This window comes from Monodon monoceros, unplaced genomic scaffold, assembly GCF_005190385.1.
Source record: "Monodon monoceros isolate NGI ecotype Baffin Bay Population unplaced genomic scaffold, NGI_Narwhal_1 Super_Scaffold_20, whole genome shotgun sequence".
In the NCBI taxonomy this organism is placed as follows: Eukaryota; Metazoa; Chordata; class Mammalia; order Artiodactyla; family Monodontidae; genus Monodon; species Monodon monoceros.
The window spans coordinates 26,921,045-26,939,438 of NW_021703777.1; the positions used below are offsets into that span (position 1 = coordinate 26,921,045).

Here is an 18,394-nt window from a genome sequence, read left to right on the forward strand (position 1 = left end):
GCATTGAGACATTAAAAAAAAACTTTTTTTTGAAAGCGTCCAAATAACCCTTTCAGCTGAGGGAGTTAACTTAAAATTGCTAAAAGGAACTGGAGACCCTCTGTCTAGGAAAGTCACTCCTGTGTGTCTTCTGTACACACATAGTACTGCACTTCTGGTCACCAAATGTGTGGGTTTTCCCCACACCAACCAATTCTGTGATGCCAGCTGCGTGTCCTGCAGTTGGATTCAGGTCTGATTCTGTTTATCTGGAGTTAGCCTCTGATCCCACAAGTTAAGGACTCGTCCTACAAAACTGCACCCCCCATGAAAGACACCAGTTCCAAGTCCCAGGTTATCCCTGGTACTTTTGACTGACTGGCTAGAAATCAGCTTTCTCGTAACCCCTACCTTGGACATGAGAATTTGCTAGAGTCCATACCCTGTGCTAGGGGGATTTTTATGAAGGCTTTATCCTGTAGCCATGATGGATTGTTAGCTCCCTTTCTTGCCCCCTCCCCTCTCCAGAGAATGGTGGGTAGATCTGAAAATTCCAAGCTTCTAACCTCTCTTGTGACCAGCCTCCATCTAGAAGCCCACCAAAAGTCACCTCATTAAAACAGAAGATGTTCTTATCAGCCCCCAAATTCCAGGGGACTTAGGAGCTTGGTGTAAGACATTCCAATCACTCAGGAAATGACAGAGGCCCTAGGAGCTCTGTATCAGAGACTAGAGGGCTTCCCTGGTGGCGCAGTGGTTGAGAGTCCGCCTGCCAATGCAAGGGACACAGGTTCGTGCCCCGGTCCGGGAGGATCCCACATGCCGCGGAGCGGCTGGGCCCGTGAGCCATGGCCGCTGGGCCTGCGCGTCCGGAGCCTGTGCTCCGCAACGGGAGAGGCCACAGCAGTGAGAGGCCCTCACACCGCAAAAATAAAAAAAAATTAAAAAAAGAAACTAGAAATACTAGAACAAAAGGCTCTCAGAGCACCCCCAGATACAAGGCTTTTAGGAGCTCAGCGTCAGGAACCGGGTGCAGAGACCAGTATGCGTATATTTATTATTATTTCACACCATACATCTTGCAAGAGAATATAATGGGCCTTTAGTATAGAAATTTGTAAGATGAAAATACAGCTTGCTTGGTTTACGCAGGAGTCAGAAGGTCGTTCCCAGCTGGGGAAGGCTGGCAGGCATTTACCTGGATCTCTTACTGCATGATGTTTATTACCTTTGAGAATGTTGTAGTCCTTGGTGTGTGTCTCAGCCTTTCAGGCTCAGAGTCTCTGACGGATCATATTGGTAAGAATTGGATCCATGCTTCAGGGCTGGACTCACGTTAAACTTGGTTTGAGAATGACAGCTGAAGCCTGGACGCCTAATATGGCAGCACACGAAAGATTTCTGTCCCCCAGACCAGAGCACTTGTCTTGCTGTCTTCAGTATGTTTTCTTCCTGTAGTCAAGGCACCTGGGAAGCAAAATCATAATCACGAAGTTCTTTAGTCACTTATGATGAAAAAGAAAACTATTATAGGATCCAAGGCACTGGCATTTGCTTAGCCAGAATGTTCTATCCTTATTGGTAAACCGGCAGGGGAAACAAGACAAAATCATGTTGTCTTGGTGGGGAGGGACTCAGAAATCTGGAAATTAAAGGAATCGGATGCTTAATGACATCAAGCTATCTTAGCCTGCTGTAGTCAATTTCTGGTATTAGATAGTGTCTCCCACAGAAGGACTGGGATGCTTGATGTCTGGTAATTGAAGCCCCGTGTGCTGTGGGAAGTGCTTGAATGGTTACTGCTAATGCTTTCCTGAAATTACAGTATTACTGACTGATGACGTTTAAATATCAAATTTAAGTTTCCCTGTCTGTGTGTCTTTGATAAGGTCAAGTAAGCTACGCTCCTATCTTTCTCAGGCTCCGTTAGCTGGCATAGCAACATAAGCAGATAGACATTAAGTGTTGTAGATGCTGATTTGTAGTTTCACAATTAAAAATGCTTTTGCTGTTACAGTAAACTCCGGTCCCTGGCATTCGTCAGGAATTTAGTGTTATGATTCATTCAGTATCTCAGATTTTTAAAAAGTTATGCTGTGCATTCTTTGTAATTTATATCAATTAAAATATAATGAAATGCACGTAGCATAAGCAACTAAGGGTAATTTATCTTAGAAAACTTTTTGAGTACCTTAAAGTTATTGTTGTAGCCACATGAAAATGCCCATTAATACAAAGCATTAATTAATATCAAAATGAAACAAGATGGAAGAAAAGTTTTACTGTACACAAATTCTTCTTTTTAGAAGAAAAGGGAAAAAGCAGACTTGGCAAAGAATGTGTGTATGATTTCAAATGAGATGGGGGTGAGCTGGTGCGAGAGGGACTCAAAAAAGCAAGTGGAAGGTTTTGATTTTATTTTTAAAACTGATTCTAGTATTTTCCACGTAGAAATGAAGGCCCTTATCCTTAGAAGGTGGGAAGCTATTTTCCTATCTTGTGTTTCTCAATAAGTAATAAATAAAAAAATATTAAAGTTGGGTTTTCTTTGGAGGGAAATGATTATTAATGACAAGACACACACAAGTTAGTGTTTCGGTGAAGTTTTCAAAAATTTTCAGTCTTTGAATGTACAAAATTCTTATTGTAGGCAGTTATTCTTTTCTTCCTTTGGAATTTTTGACTTTTTCAGAGGCCCTGCTTTAATTTCATTTTAAAAATCAAAGCTGTGAGTTGAAAATGCTATTATATTTTTATTGCTTTCATTTTCCTCCAGCTTTGATTTAGTAAGGCATTATGTTGGTTTCAACTCCGATTAAAAACTTGATTGTAATTTATCACCTAACTCTTTAGATAGCTGTACTTTTATTTTCGAAGACAAATGTAGTCTGTATCAAAGAGTCTTTTGCATGATTTGATTGTTTGCGTTCTGCTTTATCATGTGCCTGTTCATTTCCTAGCCTTTTCCCTCCCCTCCCTTTAGCAACAATGTGTTCTGTGTTGTAAAATCTCATTCCTCCCTCTCAGACACTACTCCTGGAAGTGTAAATTGGCGCAAACTTAACTTTACAAACATTGGGAGCGATCTAAATATTCATAAAATTGATGGTGTGCACTGCATTTAAAGGCATGGAGAGATGTCCATTATATATATATTTTTTTTAATTAATTAATTTTATTTATTTATTTTTGGCCACGTTGGGTCTTTGTTGCTGCACGTGGGCTTCCTCTAGTTGTGGCGAGCGGGGGCTACTCTTCGTTGCGGTGCGCGGGCTTCTCGTTGCGGTGGCTTGTCGTTGCGGGGCATGGGCTCTAGGAACACGGGCTCAGTAGTTGTGGTGCACGAGCTAAGCTGCTCTGTGGCATGTGGGATCTTCCTGGAGAAGAGCTCGAACCCATGTCCCCTGCATTGGCAGGCGGATTCTTAACCACTGCGCCACCAGGGAAGTCCCTCCATTATATATTAAATGAAGTAGGTTGTTTGAACATCTCATTACAAAAAAGGAAGGAAAACTCTGAAATGATTAAATTTAAAAGTTACTAGGGTAGCCACTATAGAGAGCAGTATGGAATGTCCTTAAGATTCTAAAAATAGAGATACCATATGATCCAGCAATCCCACTCCTGGGCATATATCTGGGAAAGATGAAAACTCTAATTCGAAAAGATATACGCACCCCAGTGTTCATAGCAGCACTATTTACAATAGCCAAGACGTGGAAGCAGCCTAAATGTCCATCAACAGATGAATGAGTAAAGAAGATGTGTGTGTATACACACATACACACACACAATGGAATATTAGCCATAGAAAAGAATGAAATAATGCCATTTGTAGCAACGTGGATGGACCTAGAGATTATCATACTAAGTGAAGTAAGTCAGAAAGAAAAAGACAAATACAATATATCACTTATATGTGGAATCTAAAAAAAATGATACAAATGAACTTATTTACAACACAGAAATAGACTCACAGACATTGAAAATAAACTTATGGTTACCAAAAGGGAAAGGGGAGGGGGAAATAAATTAGGAGCTTGGGAGTAAGAGATACACACTACTATATCTAAAATAGATAAACAACAAGGACCTACTGTATAGCACAGGGAATTATATTCAATATCTTGTTGAAAAAGGATCTGAAATAATTTAAAAAATTACTAGCTTATCTTAGGTTGAGATTTACTGTGTGAGTAACTTTAAGGAACTTTTTGTTGAAACATAACAGAAATGTGCACAAATAATAAGTGTAAATAATAAGTGTGCAGCTTAATGAATTTTCAGAGTCAAGATAGCCATGTAATCGGCCCCCAGATCAAGAAATAGAACATTGGGGAATTTCCTGGTGGTCCAGTGTTTAGGACACTGCGCTTTCACAGCCGAGGGCCTGGGTTCGATCCCTGGTTGGGGAACTAAGATCCCACAAGCCAAGTGGTGCAGTCAAAAAAAAAAAAAAAAAAAAAAGGGCTTCCCTAGTGGCGCAGTGGTTGAGAGTCCGCCTGCCAATGCAGGGGACACGGGTTCGTGCCCCGGTCCGGGAGGATCCCACATGCCGCAGAGTGGCTGGGCCCGTGAGCCATGGCCGCTGAGCCTGCGCATCCGGAGCTTGTGCTCCGCAACGGGAGAGGCCGCAACAGTGAGAGGCCCGTGAACCGCAAACAAAACAAAACAAAACATTGTCAGAAGCCCTTCCTGATACCCACAGGGTCACCATCCACCCCCATGATATGTGAGCACGCTCCTGACTTCTGACACCACAGGTGAGGGTTGCTGCATTTGACCTTTTTTGTAAATGGAATCAAACATAATATACCAATGTGTCTGGCTTCTTTTGCTTATCTTGTGAGATTCATTCCTGTTGAGTGAATCAATGGATCGTTCACTCTCATTGCAGTACAGTATTCCATGGTATGAATATACCACCACCCTCCTGTTCTGCTCTTGGTGGGCACTTGAGTTGCTTCGGTTTTGGACTGTTACCAAGGGTGCTGCTGCCGAGAACATTCTGCTATGTGTCCTTTAGTGAATGGTCCTATGAATGACATTTTGGGGTCGTTGGGAATGTGTGTGTTCAACATTAGTAGATACTGCCTAACTAACAGTTCTCCAGAGTGGTTGTACCATTTAATTATTCCCACCCAGTTACTCTATGACAGTTCCAGTTTCTTCGTGTCCTTGCCCAAGCTTAATATTCACTTAAAGCCATCCTGATGGGTGTATAGGAATCCTTTATTGTGGTTTTAATTTCTGTCTTTCTGATAACTAATGAGGTTTAGTGCTTTTTCCATACACTTATTGGTGGTATGGCTGTCCCCTTTCATGAAGTTTCTGCTCCATGCTTTTCCCTGTTTTCCTTTTGGGTTCTCTCTCTCTTTTCTGATTTGTAGGAGTTCTGTGTAATCTGATTGCTTGGTCTTTCTCAACTCTATATGTTTCAGATTTTTAGTGTTTTTTTCAACTGAATTTTTATTTTATCTATGTTTCCTAAAATTTTAGCAGAAAAGATATTTAATTTTTACAATGACAAGAAGGTGAAACTATTATCGTTTTGAAAAAAAAAAATTCCCTAAGTCAAGCAGAGAAAGATAAATACTGTATCATTTCACTTATTTGTGGACTCTTAAAAAAAAAAATCCAAAGCAAAAAACCCAAGTTCATAGGTACAGAGAACAGATGGATGGTTGACAGAGGTGGGAGGCCAGGGGGTGGGCAAAGTGGGAGAAGTGGGTCAAAAGGTACAGACTTCCAATTATAAGATAAATGAGAAAAAAAAAAGATAAATGAGTCATGAGGATGTAATGTACAGCATGGTGACTATAGTTGCTAATACTGTATTGTATATTTGAAAGTTGTTAAGAGAGTAGATCTTTTTTTTATATAAATTTATTTTATGTATTTAGTTTTGGCTGCATTGGGTCTTCGTTGCTACACGTGGGCTTCTCATTGCAGTGGCCTCTCCTGCTGCGGAGCGCGGGCTCCAGGCACGCGGGCTTCAGTAGTTGTGGCTTGCGGGCTCTAGAGCGCAGGGTCAGCAGTTGTAGCACACGGGCTTAGCTGCTCTGTGGCATGTGGGATCCTCCCGGACCAGGGCTCGAACCCGTGTCTCCTGCATTGGCAGGCGGACTCCTAACCACTGCGCCACCAGGAAAGTCCCAAGAGAGTAGATCTTAAAAATTCTCATCACAAGAAAAAAAATTGGTAACTTATTGTGGTGATCATTTTGCAGTGTATCCAAATATTGAATCACTATGTTGTACACCTGAAACTAATATAATGTTACATGTCAATTGCACCTCAGTTATAAAAACCAAACAAAAAGCCCCACCAAATTCCCTGTTCTTTTTTTTTTTTTACACCTTTGTTGGAGTATAATTGCTTTACAATGGTGTGTTAGTTTCTGCTTTATAACAAAGTGCATCAGTTATACATACACATATGTTCCCATGTCTCTTACCTCTTGCTTCTCCCTCCCTCCCACCCAAATTCCCTGTTCTTTTTTTTTTTTACGTCTTTATTGGAGTCTAATTGCTTTACAATGGTGTGTTAGTTTCTGCTTTATAACAAAGTGAATCGGTTATACATATACATATGTTCCCATATCTCTTCCCTCTTGTGTCTCCCTCCCTCCCACCCACCCAAATTCCCTGTTCTTGATCTGCTTTACCTTTTCCCTTCCCTTCCCTTTCTTCTGTTTTGAACCATTGGTCTGAAATCCCACCATCCCCATTCTCTTCAGCACTTCACTCTTTAACCTCCTTTTTTGTAAAAATTGGTAAATTTAGCTGTGGCCCCCATCTCTGTCTTTCGATTCCCCAGTCTCCCGTAACTCTGGATAGCACTAGCTCCCCAGTCTTTGCAGGTTTCTTCTCACTTGACTTTCTGATGACCCTGAAACTCCCTGGTCCTCTTGTCTCTTCCTCCTCCTGTGCTTTGCTTAGCTCCCTGGGCATCTCCCCTGTACGTCTTTGGAGCTCTTTTCCCCACCGCGTCCTCTGTTAGCCTCTGAAGTACTCAGGCAGCCTTGGCCACGTGCTGGAGGTCACACCCTTTGGAGAGCGTGGCTGGCCTTCAGCTCTAAAGCTTCCCTCTAAAGCTCTTCCCCTTCCCAGATACCTGCTAGAATACCAGCCCCTGAATGTCACTTTCTCCATCACTTCCACCATTATCTTCCTCCCCAAACCCACTTCGCCTCCTGGGTTCCTGTCTGTCAGCAGAACTGACCATACTGCCAGGTAACCAGGACATGAAACGTCGGTCATCTTTGCCTCTTTCCTTTGACCCATAGCCGGTCTGAGGCTAAATCCTGTCAATTCTACCTCTTCCATAGTAGCTCTGACATAAGAGGAACACAGACATCAACAGTGACTGCTAACAGCGGTCCAGTGCCTCTGTATGCCAGGTGCTGGGGCTAAGTGCTTTAAAGATGCCGCCTCACGGAATCTCAAGTGGCCTTCCGAGGTAGTGCTATTCACTTCATTTTGCAGGTGAGGACCCTGAGGCCCAGCGAGGTTAGGTAACTTGCCCAAGGCCACTTGGAAGCGGTGATTCTACCATCTGACTGCAAACTATACTTCTTTGCTCTATTTCCTTATTTGTAGTTTGATCCCTTTCCCCACCCCAGTCCCCGCCCCTTCCTGCCTCAATACTTCTTGACCACATAGCTGTTCCCTCTTAGTTTGCTATTTTCCCCATTCTGATTCATCCTCTACAAATGTCAGGTATGTCTTCCCCCCAATTTAACTCTCCTCATATCCCTTCCTTGCTTTACTTTCAGTGACTAATTTAGAAGCAACCAGTAAAGACAAGTTCTCTTTTTTAACTAATTTTTATTGGCGTATAGATGATCTACAATGTTGTGTTAGTTTCTGCTGTACAGCAAAGTGAATCATTTATACATATATCTACTCTTTTTTAGATTCTTTTGCCAGGTAGGTCATTACAGAGTATTGAGCAGAGTTCCCTGTGCTATACAGTAGGTCCTTATTAGTTATCTATTTTATATATAGTAGTGTGTATATGTCAATCCTGATCTCCCAATTTATCCCTCCCCCACTTGCCCCTTGGTAACCATAAGTTTGTTTTCTACATCTGTGACTCTATTTCTGTTTCGTAAATAAGTTCATTTGTACCATTTTTTTTTAGATTCCACCTATAAGCGATATCATATATTTGTCTTTCTCTGACTTACTGCACTCAGTATGACAGTCTCTAGGTCCATCCATGTTGCTGCACATGGTATTATTTTGTTCTTATTTATTTATTATTTTTTAATTTATATATGTATATATATTTTTATTTTGTTCTTTTTTATGGCTGAGTAATATTGGTCTTTACGGACCAGAGTTTGGCCCCGACCACCTTTATGCAAGCTTAGGAGCGGTCTCTGAATAGGCTGTGTATTTTCTCACACTGTTTGCTGAATCCAGAATGTACTCCACACTCCTTAGTTCCACCCTTCCCTGAAACCTCTCTCGTTCTTCAAGCCCTGACTCAAACATTCTCCCTTATGCGAAACCTTCCTGAGCATCCCTGGCAGCTCTCTGTGAACTTCCATAGCGATTTGTAACCTTCCTTCCTGCTGTGGTAAACGGAGCACCTAGTTCTTATGGGTCACTTCTTTGACACCCCTGACAACTCTAGCATAATTCTCAATAACAAGCATTTTGTCGATTTGTCCCATAATATTCTATCAACACAATAAAGGGAATTTGGGCACATTGTTCGTAAGAGCCATGGATGATCATTAATACCAAAGTCTAAGGGATAAAGGTAATATATTCAATATTTGTTCGCTAGAGCTGCTGTGACAAAATACCACAAACCAGATGGCTTAAAACAGCAGAAATTTATTCTCTCACAGTTCTAGAGGTGAGGTCCCAAATCAGGGTGTCAGCAGAGCCATGCTTCCTTGGAAGGCTCTAGGGAAGGAGCCTTGCCCCATCCACCTTCTGGTGTTTCCTGGCAATCCTTGGCATTCCTTGGCTTGTAGGCGCATCTCTTCAATCTCTGTCTCCATTGATACATGATACTCTCCCGTATGTCTGCCTTCATGTGGCCATCTTCCCTCTACGTCTTTGTTTTCTTATAAGGATACCAGTCCTTGGATTAAAGGACCACCCTGCCCCACTGTGGTCTCATTTTAACTAACGATATCTGCAGTGACCTTATTCCAAATAAACACTGTCAAGTATGTCTCATTATTCTAATGTTTTGACATCTGGGGCTTGACTGACTCTGGGGAGACTGCCCTTCCTGGGGCTAACCAATTCCTAGAGATATTTAACCTGAGCACACTTTCCATGTGCAGACTAACCAATCCAGAGCCCGTTTTTCCCTCCCCGACCCCATCTTTCGGGTTCTAACACTCCAGACCAATATTCTTCTGCCTTAACTGCCTCAGAGCCAGGAACCAGGTAATCAGGAACAATCTCTATACCCCCGAGCCTGCTGAAAAAATTCACAGCAACCAGTCTTAAGCCTGCTTACCCTGCCTTGCCTGTTCCTTCACGTGGATACTGCAATAAACCCTCTTGCCCACATTTTCCTTTTGCTTATTGCCTCCTGACCTCCCCGGTGCTTCCCCATGCGGCCCTGCATGCCATGCCATGCCTCCCGTTTCTAGGGATCTGTGAGGACAAGCATCTTCGTTCCTGAGAGTTGTTTCCATGTCTGCGTGTCTTACCACACCTGATAAAAACAAATCCCTGGTACATTTAAAAATAGTCGCATTCTGAGATACTGGGGTGGAGGAGGGTTTGCAGTTTCAGCATGTCATTTGGGGGGATAAAGTTTAACCCATAAAAGGGAGGAACCTAATCCTGGTATTTTATTTACATTCCAATGTGGGGCAGTGACCCAGTGACTAGACTCATCGGGTAAGCGCGGAGCAGACTTGAGGTGCAGCGTGCCAGAGGGAGAATCCGTAGTCGCCCTCTCTTCTTAAATATCAGCAGAGGGGAAGGCACTAATTGCAGCCCCGCTGACATTACGTCATAGGGGGAGGCTTAGAAGATTCATAATAGGGAGAAAGATGGATGGATGGATTTTCTTTTCCTTTGAAAAGTGGCAAAATACATGTAAATTATCTGCTTGAAGATTTAACGGATGAGCTATTGTAATTGTTTTTAGGAATATATTTGATTCTGAGTTCTCTGCTAACCATTTTTTTTCTTTTTCTTTTCTTTCTTTTTTTCTTTTCTTAAAAGAAAGCGGCAGCCCAGAATCTCGTGTTAACGCTATCCATTTCTTGGTACACAAACTGCCGGAGAAAAATAAAGAAATGTTGGATATTCTGGTGAAACACTTAACAAAGTAAGCCTCTTTTTCTTCCGAACTTGCTTTATTTTGCTCTGGGCACCGTGCGGTGGTGTCAGATATGTAACACTTGGAGCTGGGGCTGTTTACACAATACCAGGGACCACACCTGCGAGGGCAGGCTGGACACTTGCCTTATTGTGTGTGTTTTGGACAAGAGTGATGAAATGTGATGCTTTCATGAAGTCGTATAATTATTTGCTTAACGTCACTGCCAGCAACTCAGGGTTTGATTTGAAGTAAGAAAAGAGAATCTTATACATTTCCCTGCTTACAGATTCTGGAAATGTGATTATAAGCCTGTTAGCAAATTTAGCTTTGGTTTCACACCTACCTAACTCTGAGTCTGAACATGTCCTGCAAGTTTGTTTAATCCAATAATACGTAGTTATTTCATAGGATCCAGTTTATTCCTTTCACTCCCTCTTTACAAAGCAAGCAAAAACTAAGAATTCAGTGGAAAAATTAGCTCTTTCTTCATATATAAAGGACTCCTAGATCACTGTAATTGTAAAATTTTAGAGGTGGGAGGAAGCTGAGGAATGCTGTGTTTTACAACCCATATTTCACATGGAAAAGAAACTGAAGGCCAGAGGATATTATGAGTTTCCAAGGGTCCTACTGCTAGTAAAGCTGTTCATTCATTTGGCCAGAAGATATTGGTTGAATGCCTTCTTAAGGTGCTAGCTGATACAAAGATACATAGTTGAACAAGATAGACAAAGTCCCTACTTTCATGAAGTCCCTTCTTTCTAAGACGGAAAAGATAATAAACATTAAAAATAAAAATATAAAATAATTTCAGGTGATAAATGGTAAAAAGACCAAGTAGAGTGAGGGATAAAGAATATATGTTGGGTTTTGGACTGTAAAGTGGGTTGTTATGGAACTTCGTTTCTGAGGATGGGACCTTTTGAGTTGGGACCAGAATTAGGTTGCAGGGCTGCTGAGAACCGTTGTCCAGGTTGTTCACTGCACAGTGGTACTGGGAGACGGATGAGTTGGGTGTTCTGATCAAGCTCTGTGTGCTTGTGAAGGTGATTCTTACAAAGGTGCCATGTGGTCTAGTAGTGCCTGGAAGCGAGGGTATGATGACCTGGGGAAAGAAGCAATGTTCTAAGTAGGAAGGAACAGTAAATGAAGGTGTTCAGAGACACAAGCTTAGCATACACATAGAATTATTAAGAAAGATGCTGTGGTTAAGCAGAGCATCAAAGAAAGGGAGGTAGGAAGGTAGGCAGGGACCCCATCACATGGGGCCTTGCCCGATGCGGTGATCTCAGTGGCAGACACTGAGGACAGTTGAGTCTGGCTCCTTGTTTTTAGGGAAATACAGAGTTGCAAAATACTCTACATGCCACAGTTATTGCCCCTTCTTTTAACCAGAGACCTTTCTTCCCCCCCTCATCTTACTAGTGTTTCAAATCACTCCAAGCAGAACCTCATGACCGTGGCAAATTTAGGAGTGGTGTTTGGACCAACTCTGATGAGGCCACAGGAAGAAACTGTTGCTGCCATCATGGATTTGAAGTTTCAGAATATTGTCGTGGAAATTTTAATTGAAAACCATGAAAAGGTAAAAGTGCTTTTTTTTTTTTTTTTTCCAGAAGGGAATTCCTGTTTTGGGCTCGTCCCTGTGTGAGGTACAACTGTCCTCTTAGATTTTCCTTCTCTCTCTTTTTATTTAATGATTTTATTATATGATGGTGAGCCTGGTTCTGAGAAGTCCTCATGGAGCTTCTGTCTTTGGATGGAGTTCCACAAATCTGAAGCTTACCCTGTCTTCTGTTATCTCACTGGTTTAAGGAAGCAAGGTTTAATCTGGATACAAACGAATATCGGCAGTGTCATTGTGGACTGTTTATGTTTTTTGCTGCCTTTGTTCCTATCCTTGGGTTTCTCACTGAAATTCTGTTTACTGTAACACAGGGAAAACATTTTTTGTCAATCTGTATCACACTCTCCCCAGAAAAACACACACAACTGTCCCTCTCCCTGCAATTGTGCTAACAATTTCAGGGGATTCACAGCATCCTCAAACCCGGGGCCTCCAGGTTGAGAATCTCTGGTTTAAAATGAATCTTAGGTAACATATCCTGTTGTTTGTTTCTCTGTATTCAAGGTAATACATGATTTTTCAAAATACAATAGACTCTTTCAAGAACTTTTAGGTATTTTTCCCTCCTTTATTCTGTTCATATAGATCAGGACCTTGCTAATAACTTTCCTCACTTTTAAGATAGGGAATTGGAAAACTTAAAATGCTTGTTCAACAACTTTAATTGTTTATAAATTTTCTAAAATATTGAGATTGCGTTATATGCCAAGCATGTATTAGGTGCTGGGAGGTGAAGATGAACATTACAGTCCCTGATGGAAAGCGGTTCACGATCTAGGGGGTTGAGCCCTGTTTCGGGACTTGTGTCCCACAGCACACATCCCTGTCTAACATATTATGCAATCGACTTATTTTTCTAGTTGTTATCTATTTCTTTCTTCTAGATCTTTGAGGGCAAAGATCTTTTTGCACATTTAGAATAATACCTGGTATTCCGTAGGCACTTGGTTAGTATTTATTTGGTGAAGTAATGGATTCAATGAAATTTCTGGGGGTCAGGGGAGTGGGAAAGAGACAGATGAAGAGAGGTGTAGTCCTTTTGCACAAGTGTTGCGAGAACATTTCTTGGACTCTTGTTGCGTTTGCTGTTGTCTAGAGCAATTCTAGCTGGTGCAAATATCGATTCCCTCTGAAAAGCTAGGCTTGAAACCTGGTTAGAGATTTGCTTTATCCGTATGGTAAAAGCAGCTTGTTTTGTGTGTGTCAGACATTGGTGGGGTTTTTGGTTTTGTTTTTTGGTAGCTAGTGGTGCATTTATGCCTCCTCTTATGGCCCCGTCAAACTGTCATTAATGTGTACGGAAGTATCCAGACAGCTTCAGGGCACAATGGCTACTATTCATTTTGAGAAAAAGAAATAATTAGACTATAAGCTTCGAGGCAATGCTTAGGAGCGCAACTATCATTAGATTAAATCCCAATTAAGAGAACTTTTATCCAATTTATTTGTGAAAATACTGGTTCTGGGTCTTGCTCTTGGATAAAAGGTTCTCCATCTAATGCCGTAGCTTCCTATTTTCTTCTCTTATTTGAAGCTGGGAAGATAAGTACACGATTTTTTTCTGCTGGGAAATAGATAGGGCTGCTTTCACCTTGTTAACCAATCTCATAGGAATTCCAAGTGGCGTTGGCGAGCCAATTATAATAGTTAACAGCAGATGGAGCTGGGCCCACTCCCGGAGACGGAGCTTTATTGAACGAAGTAGAGGGCTTTCGGTTCTCCCTCTCTCCCTTTCGGTGGCCAGGCTAGATAGTGCCGTGAACGCACAACCAATACTGATTGCAGTCCTGAGGTTTCCTACCAAGAGGAGGTGACTTTCAGATGCTTCATTGAGTGTGTGAGTTTAGCTTTGGAAGCAGAGGGTTGCTTGGGGCTGGGTAGGGGCAGTTAGCTTGGATTAGTGAACATTTTTGAGAACTTAATATCCCTATTACCCCTTTATTCACCCCTTCAATTTCATCCTTGTCCACTGTCACTGTCACTCCCAGCTCATTGTTCATGCTCAAGTGGTCTTCACTTCGGAGCCCAGGCTCTGCTATGAGGAGGAGTATTTCTGCTAGCAAGGGTGATTGCGTAGAAACACCTTGTAGGGATGTCCGGCCCCAGCTGAGCCATACGTTTCCCTGACAACTGATCCACGTGCACCACCCAAAGGAGCTGGTGTATTACTTGAATGTAGTGAGGGAGAGATACGGCTCCTCTTAATGTTTGAGAACAAAGAGAAAAAGAGAGAGGGAGGAAGGATAGCAAACGTTAAGAAGAATAGTCTCGTGAGGAAGGAAACAAAATTATAATTAAAAAAAGGAGGGGAAACTAGCAATGAAATGAAACGGCCTAGGTGGTGTCTATGAAGGAGAAGGAATTGGGGGGGGCGGTAATGACAGTAGAAGGAAAATGTTTTCTTTTCCTCAGTTACTTATTTTTCTTCCCTAGGAATGCGAAAAATGTTAACTCTGACTAGGAAAGTCACTATGTCAGAAAAGGAAACTTTCAACATATAATTAAAGCAAGAAAGCTCCAGATTAATTTTGGAGTTAGAAAAAGACCCTTGGTTAATCTGCTTTGGAGATCACGTTTTATCCAAGCCTCTTTGTTGTTTTCATAAAATCCATATGTACTTTATAGGAAACTTAATCCATATGTTTTGGCTTCATTTCCACTCAGTACATTAAGATGTTGTTTTAAAAGAAGTGTTCGCGGGCCAAAAAAATTATCAAGTTCTTTCTTCCCTTGCAAACCAGAAAATTGCATTTCCCAGGTGGAAAGGGTACTGTGAAATTCCCAAGGATTTTCAAATTGGGGTTGTGCGTCAGAAATGTGTGAGTTCTGCATATGTTTTGTTCTTAAAGTATACAGTTGTCCCTCGGTATCTGGGAGGGGGGATTGGTTCCAGGACCCCCTGCGGATACCAAAATCCACGGATGCTCAGGTCCTTTATATAAAATAGCAGAGTATTTACATATAACCTATGCACATTCTCCCACGTACTGTGTCATCTCTAGATTACTTATAATACCTGATACAGTGTAAATGCTATGTAAGTAGTTGCCAGCATGCAGCAAATGCAAGTTTTGCTTCTTTGGAACTTTCTGGAACCTTTTTTTCCAAATATTTTCGATCTGCTGTTGATTACATCCGCTAATGGGGAACCCACGGAGGACGGACTGTACTTGTTACGGATTAATTCAGTACATCTGTCATGAGTGCCTGCTCTGAATCAGACATGGTGTGAGATTTGGGAGAAGTGAAGACAGTCCTGTAGGGAAAAGAAGAAATGGTGGAGAGTAAGCGCTCTCACACAGATAGAGAGAGAGCCGCCGAGACTCCCGAGGAGAGTTTATGTCCACCTGTGGGGAATCTGGAACGTTTCCTGAAGAGGTGATTTGAGTAGGTTTTAGAATGGAGTTTGAACAGGTGGAGGTGTTTTAAGGGGACACTTCAGGTGTGGGGCATCATGTCATCAGAGAAACAGAGCAGGTGTGTGTTCTGGGAACACGAGGCTCCTGTTGGCACAGGGGCGAGCGGTACAAGATGAGATTGGAAGGAGATCCGGGCCAGGTGTGGGGAGTTTCAGACGGCCACCTTAGGACTTTGGATCTAATTTTAGAGGTATCAGGGCCTCTCGTGGTTTTTAAGATTAAGCCTCTCGTGCTTAACCTGGCAGCAGGGTTGGCAACAGAAAGTAGAGGAATAAAAGACCAGGTGAGAGGTCGCATGGCATGGTCGTGAGAGTGGTGAGTTACAGGTGGAGAGCATCAGTTTGTGAGGCGGGATAGACACAGTCCAGGCACTGCATTTGTACCTCAGAAGAAGGTGTTATAAATGATGCTGAATATTGCATCCTGGGAGAATATTGGTGTTATTAATGGAAGGAGGGGAAAAATGGGTTTGGGGCAGAAGGTGAGTTCCGTTTATAACATGCAGAATTTTAGTTGTTGTCTGGATATCCAGCGATAAGCCCAGCAGACAGTTGGAGATGTGGGGCTCAACCTGGGGAGAGAATTTAGTGGGAGGAAGTTGTACCATATGGTGTAAAGACATGAGATAGATGTGAGAAAGAATTCCTTGGTGCGTCTGTTATATACGGTGTTTATCTCATATGACCTGTGTGTGTGTGTGTGTGTGTGTGTGTGTAATGCCCATTGCGTATATATATGTAATGGTATCCTTATATGTGTACAGAATTCATATTACATACCTTATCCCTTTATGCATATGAGAAAAACCGAAGGGTAAAAGATCCCATGCTCACGGCCACACAGCTAGTGAGTGGCAACGCCTGGGTTTGCACTAAGGATTGTCCGACCCCAAAGCTTTCATGACTCAGAGAGGAGAAGAACAATATCTTTGAGAAATAATGAGATTTTACTCTTAGTGATAAAAGAGGAGCCAGAAGAAGCCCAGACGAGTTCAGTGTCAGGGTGGTCAAGGGGTGTTGTCAGTGATGCCAGTTGCTGTCAGGAGATGGGCAAGTATGAGGACTAGTGGAAGGTGTGTTCTCTCCAAGAGTGAGATGTCTGTTGAGAGCAACTTGTAAGGCCTTAAACGTGTGAGTGTTCAGGAATGGATGATAATAAGTCTGGATCTACTTCCAGTTTTTCCCATGTGACAGAAGAACAGATGGGAGGAAAAGTCAGAGCAGCCGTGACAGGGAAAGGAAGGATGACGGAGGACGCGTACACCTGCGTTGTCCACGGCTTGCTTATTATTCTCATATTCTGATCACCTGTTAGCTCACAGCTGGGGTGGGGGCTGTCTTTAGAGGAACTTCGTTAAACAGGTGTGTAAAGAACCCTGTCGAGTTACAGGATCTGTTTAAATTGAGCCTATTCTGCTATTTTATACATTTTTAATGTCATAAAAGAAATATATATTTATAATGTGACTCAGCCTTTTCTCTGCCCTGCCTCAGTCCCTCGGGGCCCTTGAAGATTCAGAAGAGCCTTTGAGAATCATCAAAAAAAACACAAAAAAACATATCAGGGTGGTTCTCTTTTCATATCTGCCTTGTTTTATGTTAATGTTTAAACTGCCAATTTATATAAAGCAAGGTACATAATGTTACTCTCAACCAAATCACTTTACAAAATACATGCCATAATGTAGTTATAATCCAGGTTATATTTATCTTGTTAAGGATTTTTGTTGGATTTTCAGTGTGATAGGTTGCTTTCATGGTCACTGATTCTCTGAGGGTCAGTAGGTTATGAAGTTTTTTGGGTTTTTTTTTCTAGTATTAGCCTTTATGTAGTACAGTTTCTGTGGACCACAAGGTGCTAAGAGTTTGTTTACATAAAACTTTTCCGGACTTCCCTGTTGGCGCAGTGGTTGAGAGTCCGCCTGCCGACGCAGGGGACGCGGGTTCGTGCCCCGGTCCGGGAAGATCCCACATGCCGCGGAGCGGCTGGGCCCGTGAGCCATGGCCGCTGAGCCTGCGCGTCCGGAGCCTGTGCTCCGCAACGGGAGAGGCCACAACAGTGAGAGGCCCGCGTACCGCAAAAAACAAAAAAAAAACTTTTCCTTGGTGAGGATTCCTATAAGTTTGCTAAAAGAAGCATATTCACCTTTGAAGTGAGCTCTGTGTCAGTCTGTCTCGTTTTTCCTGGTGAGAAAACGGAGGCCGTTCGGGATGGTGACGCTTTGTTGGAAAAGGCTGACCACGTTCTTGTTCACGAGTTTCTTCAGTAGATTGTGCTTTATCAAAGCATCTTTGTAACATAGGTTGCAGAGTTCTTGAATAGGCTGTGTCCTGCAGTCATAGAGGAACCTAGAAACAGTAAAGGTGAGAAGGACGTATACATTTCCCCTCAGGTGTCCAGCGTAATCCCCAGAATATTAAATTACATGCACATGGACGAGGGTATCCAGTGTTGCAGTGCATCACTTTTGTTAACCTTGGGACTGACTTTCTGACCTGCATCCTCCTGTCTTTGCCAAAAGCTAGAAGAACGTGTCTCTGCTCCCAGGTTCATGGTGGGATGGATTCCCTGTTCAGGCCCCACCTGCAGTCCACGTGTGGTCTGTTTCTGGGTACAGGGCAGCCCGTTCCTCCATTCCTGAAGCTTCAGAAACCACACCCAGCCTGGCTCTCTCCTGCGGGTTGATCTCTGTCATCCTTTAATGCTAGTGAGGCCCAAGTGAGTAGCATGCAAACCATTTTTCACTGAGTGCGAGGAACCTTCCAGTCTTAGGGCATGCTTGTCATTTAATGGGGAAAAGAATTCTTTTTAAAAAAGAATCCAGCCTGAACTGCATCTTGATTGAGCTTTGCTGGCCCTGGGTTGCTAGGCAGCAGCAGTTTTCATGCGACAGGAAAAGAAATGTCTTAAGCACCAGCAACGACAATAAAACTCCAAAGTTTCTAAAAGTTGGTGTCTGCCTGAGTCATGACCACTCAGCCTAGAGGTCAAATCCTGCAGCAAGAATATTTGACAAATTTTCAAAGGTTTTTTTTTTTTTCTTTTCCCCTTGCAGTTTTCA

The 18,394-nt window shown here is 42.5% G+C and overlaps 1 protein-coding gene across 4 annotated transcripts in view; it reads left to right on the forward strand.

Moving 5' to 3' along the window:
* The window catches only part of ARHGAP10 (Rho GTPase activating protein 10), a 334,513-nt gene that overhangs the window by 223,367 nt on the left and 92,752 nt on the right, over window positions 1–18,394 (forward strand). For all 4 annotated transcript variants that reach the window (XM_029235052.1, XM_029235053.1, XM_029235054.1 and 1 more), the window contains 2 exons: window positions 10,188–10,293; window positions 11,713–11,872. In XM_029235052.1, coding sequence (XP_029090885.1) covers window positions 10,188–10,293; window positions 11,713–11,872 — 266 coding nt within the window. The remainder of the gene's footprint in view (window positions 1–10,187; window positions 10,294–11,712; window positions 11,873–18,394) is intronic.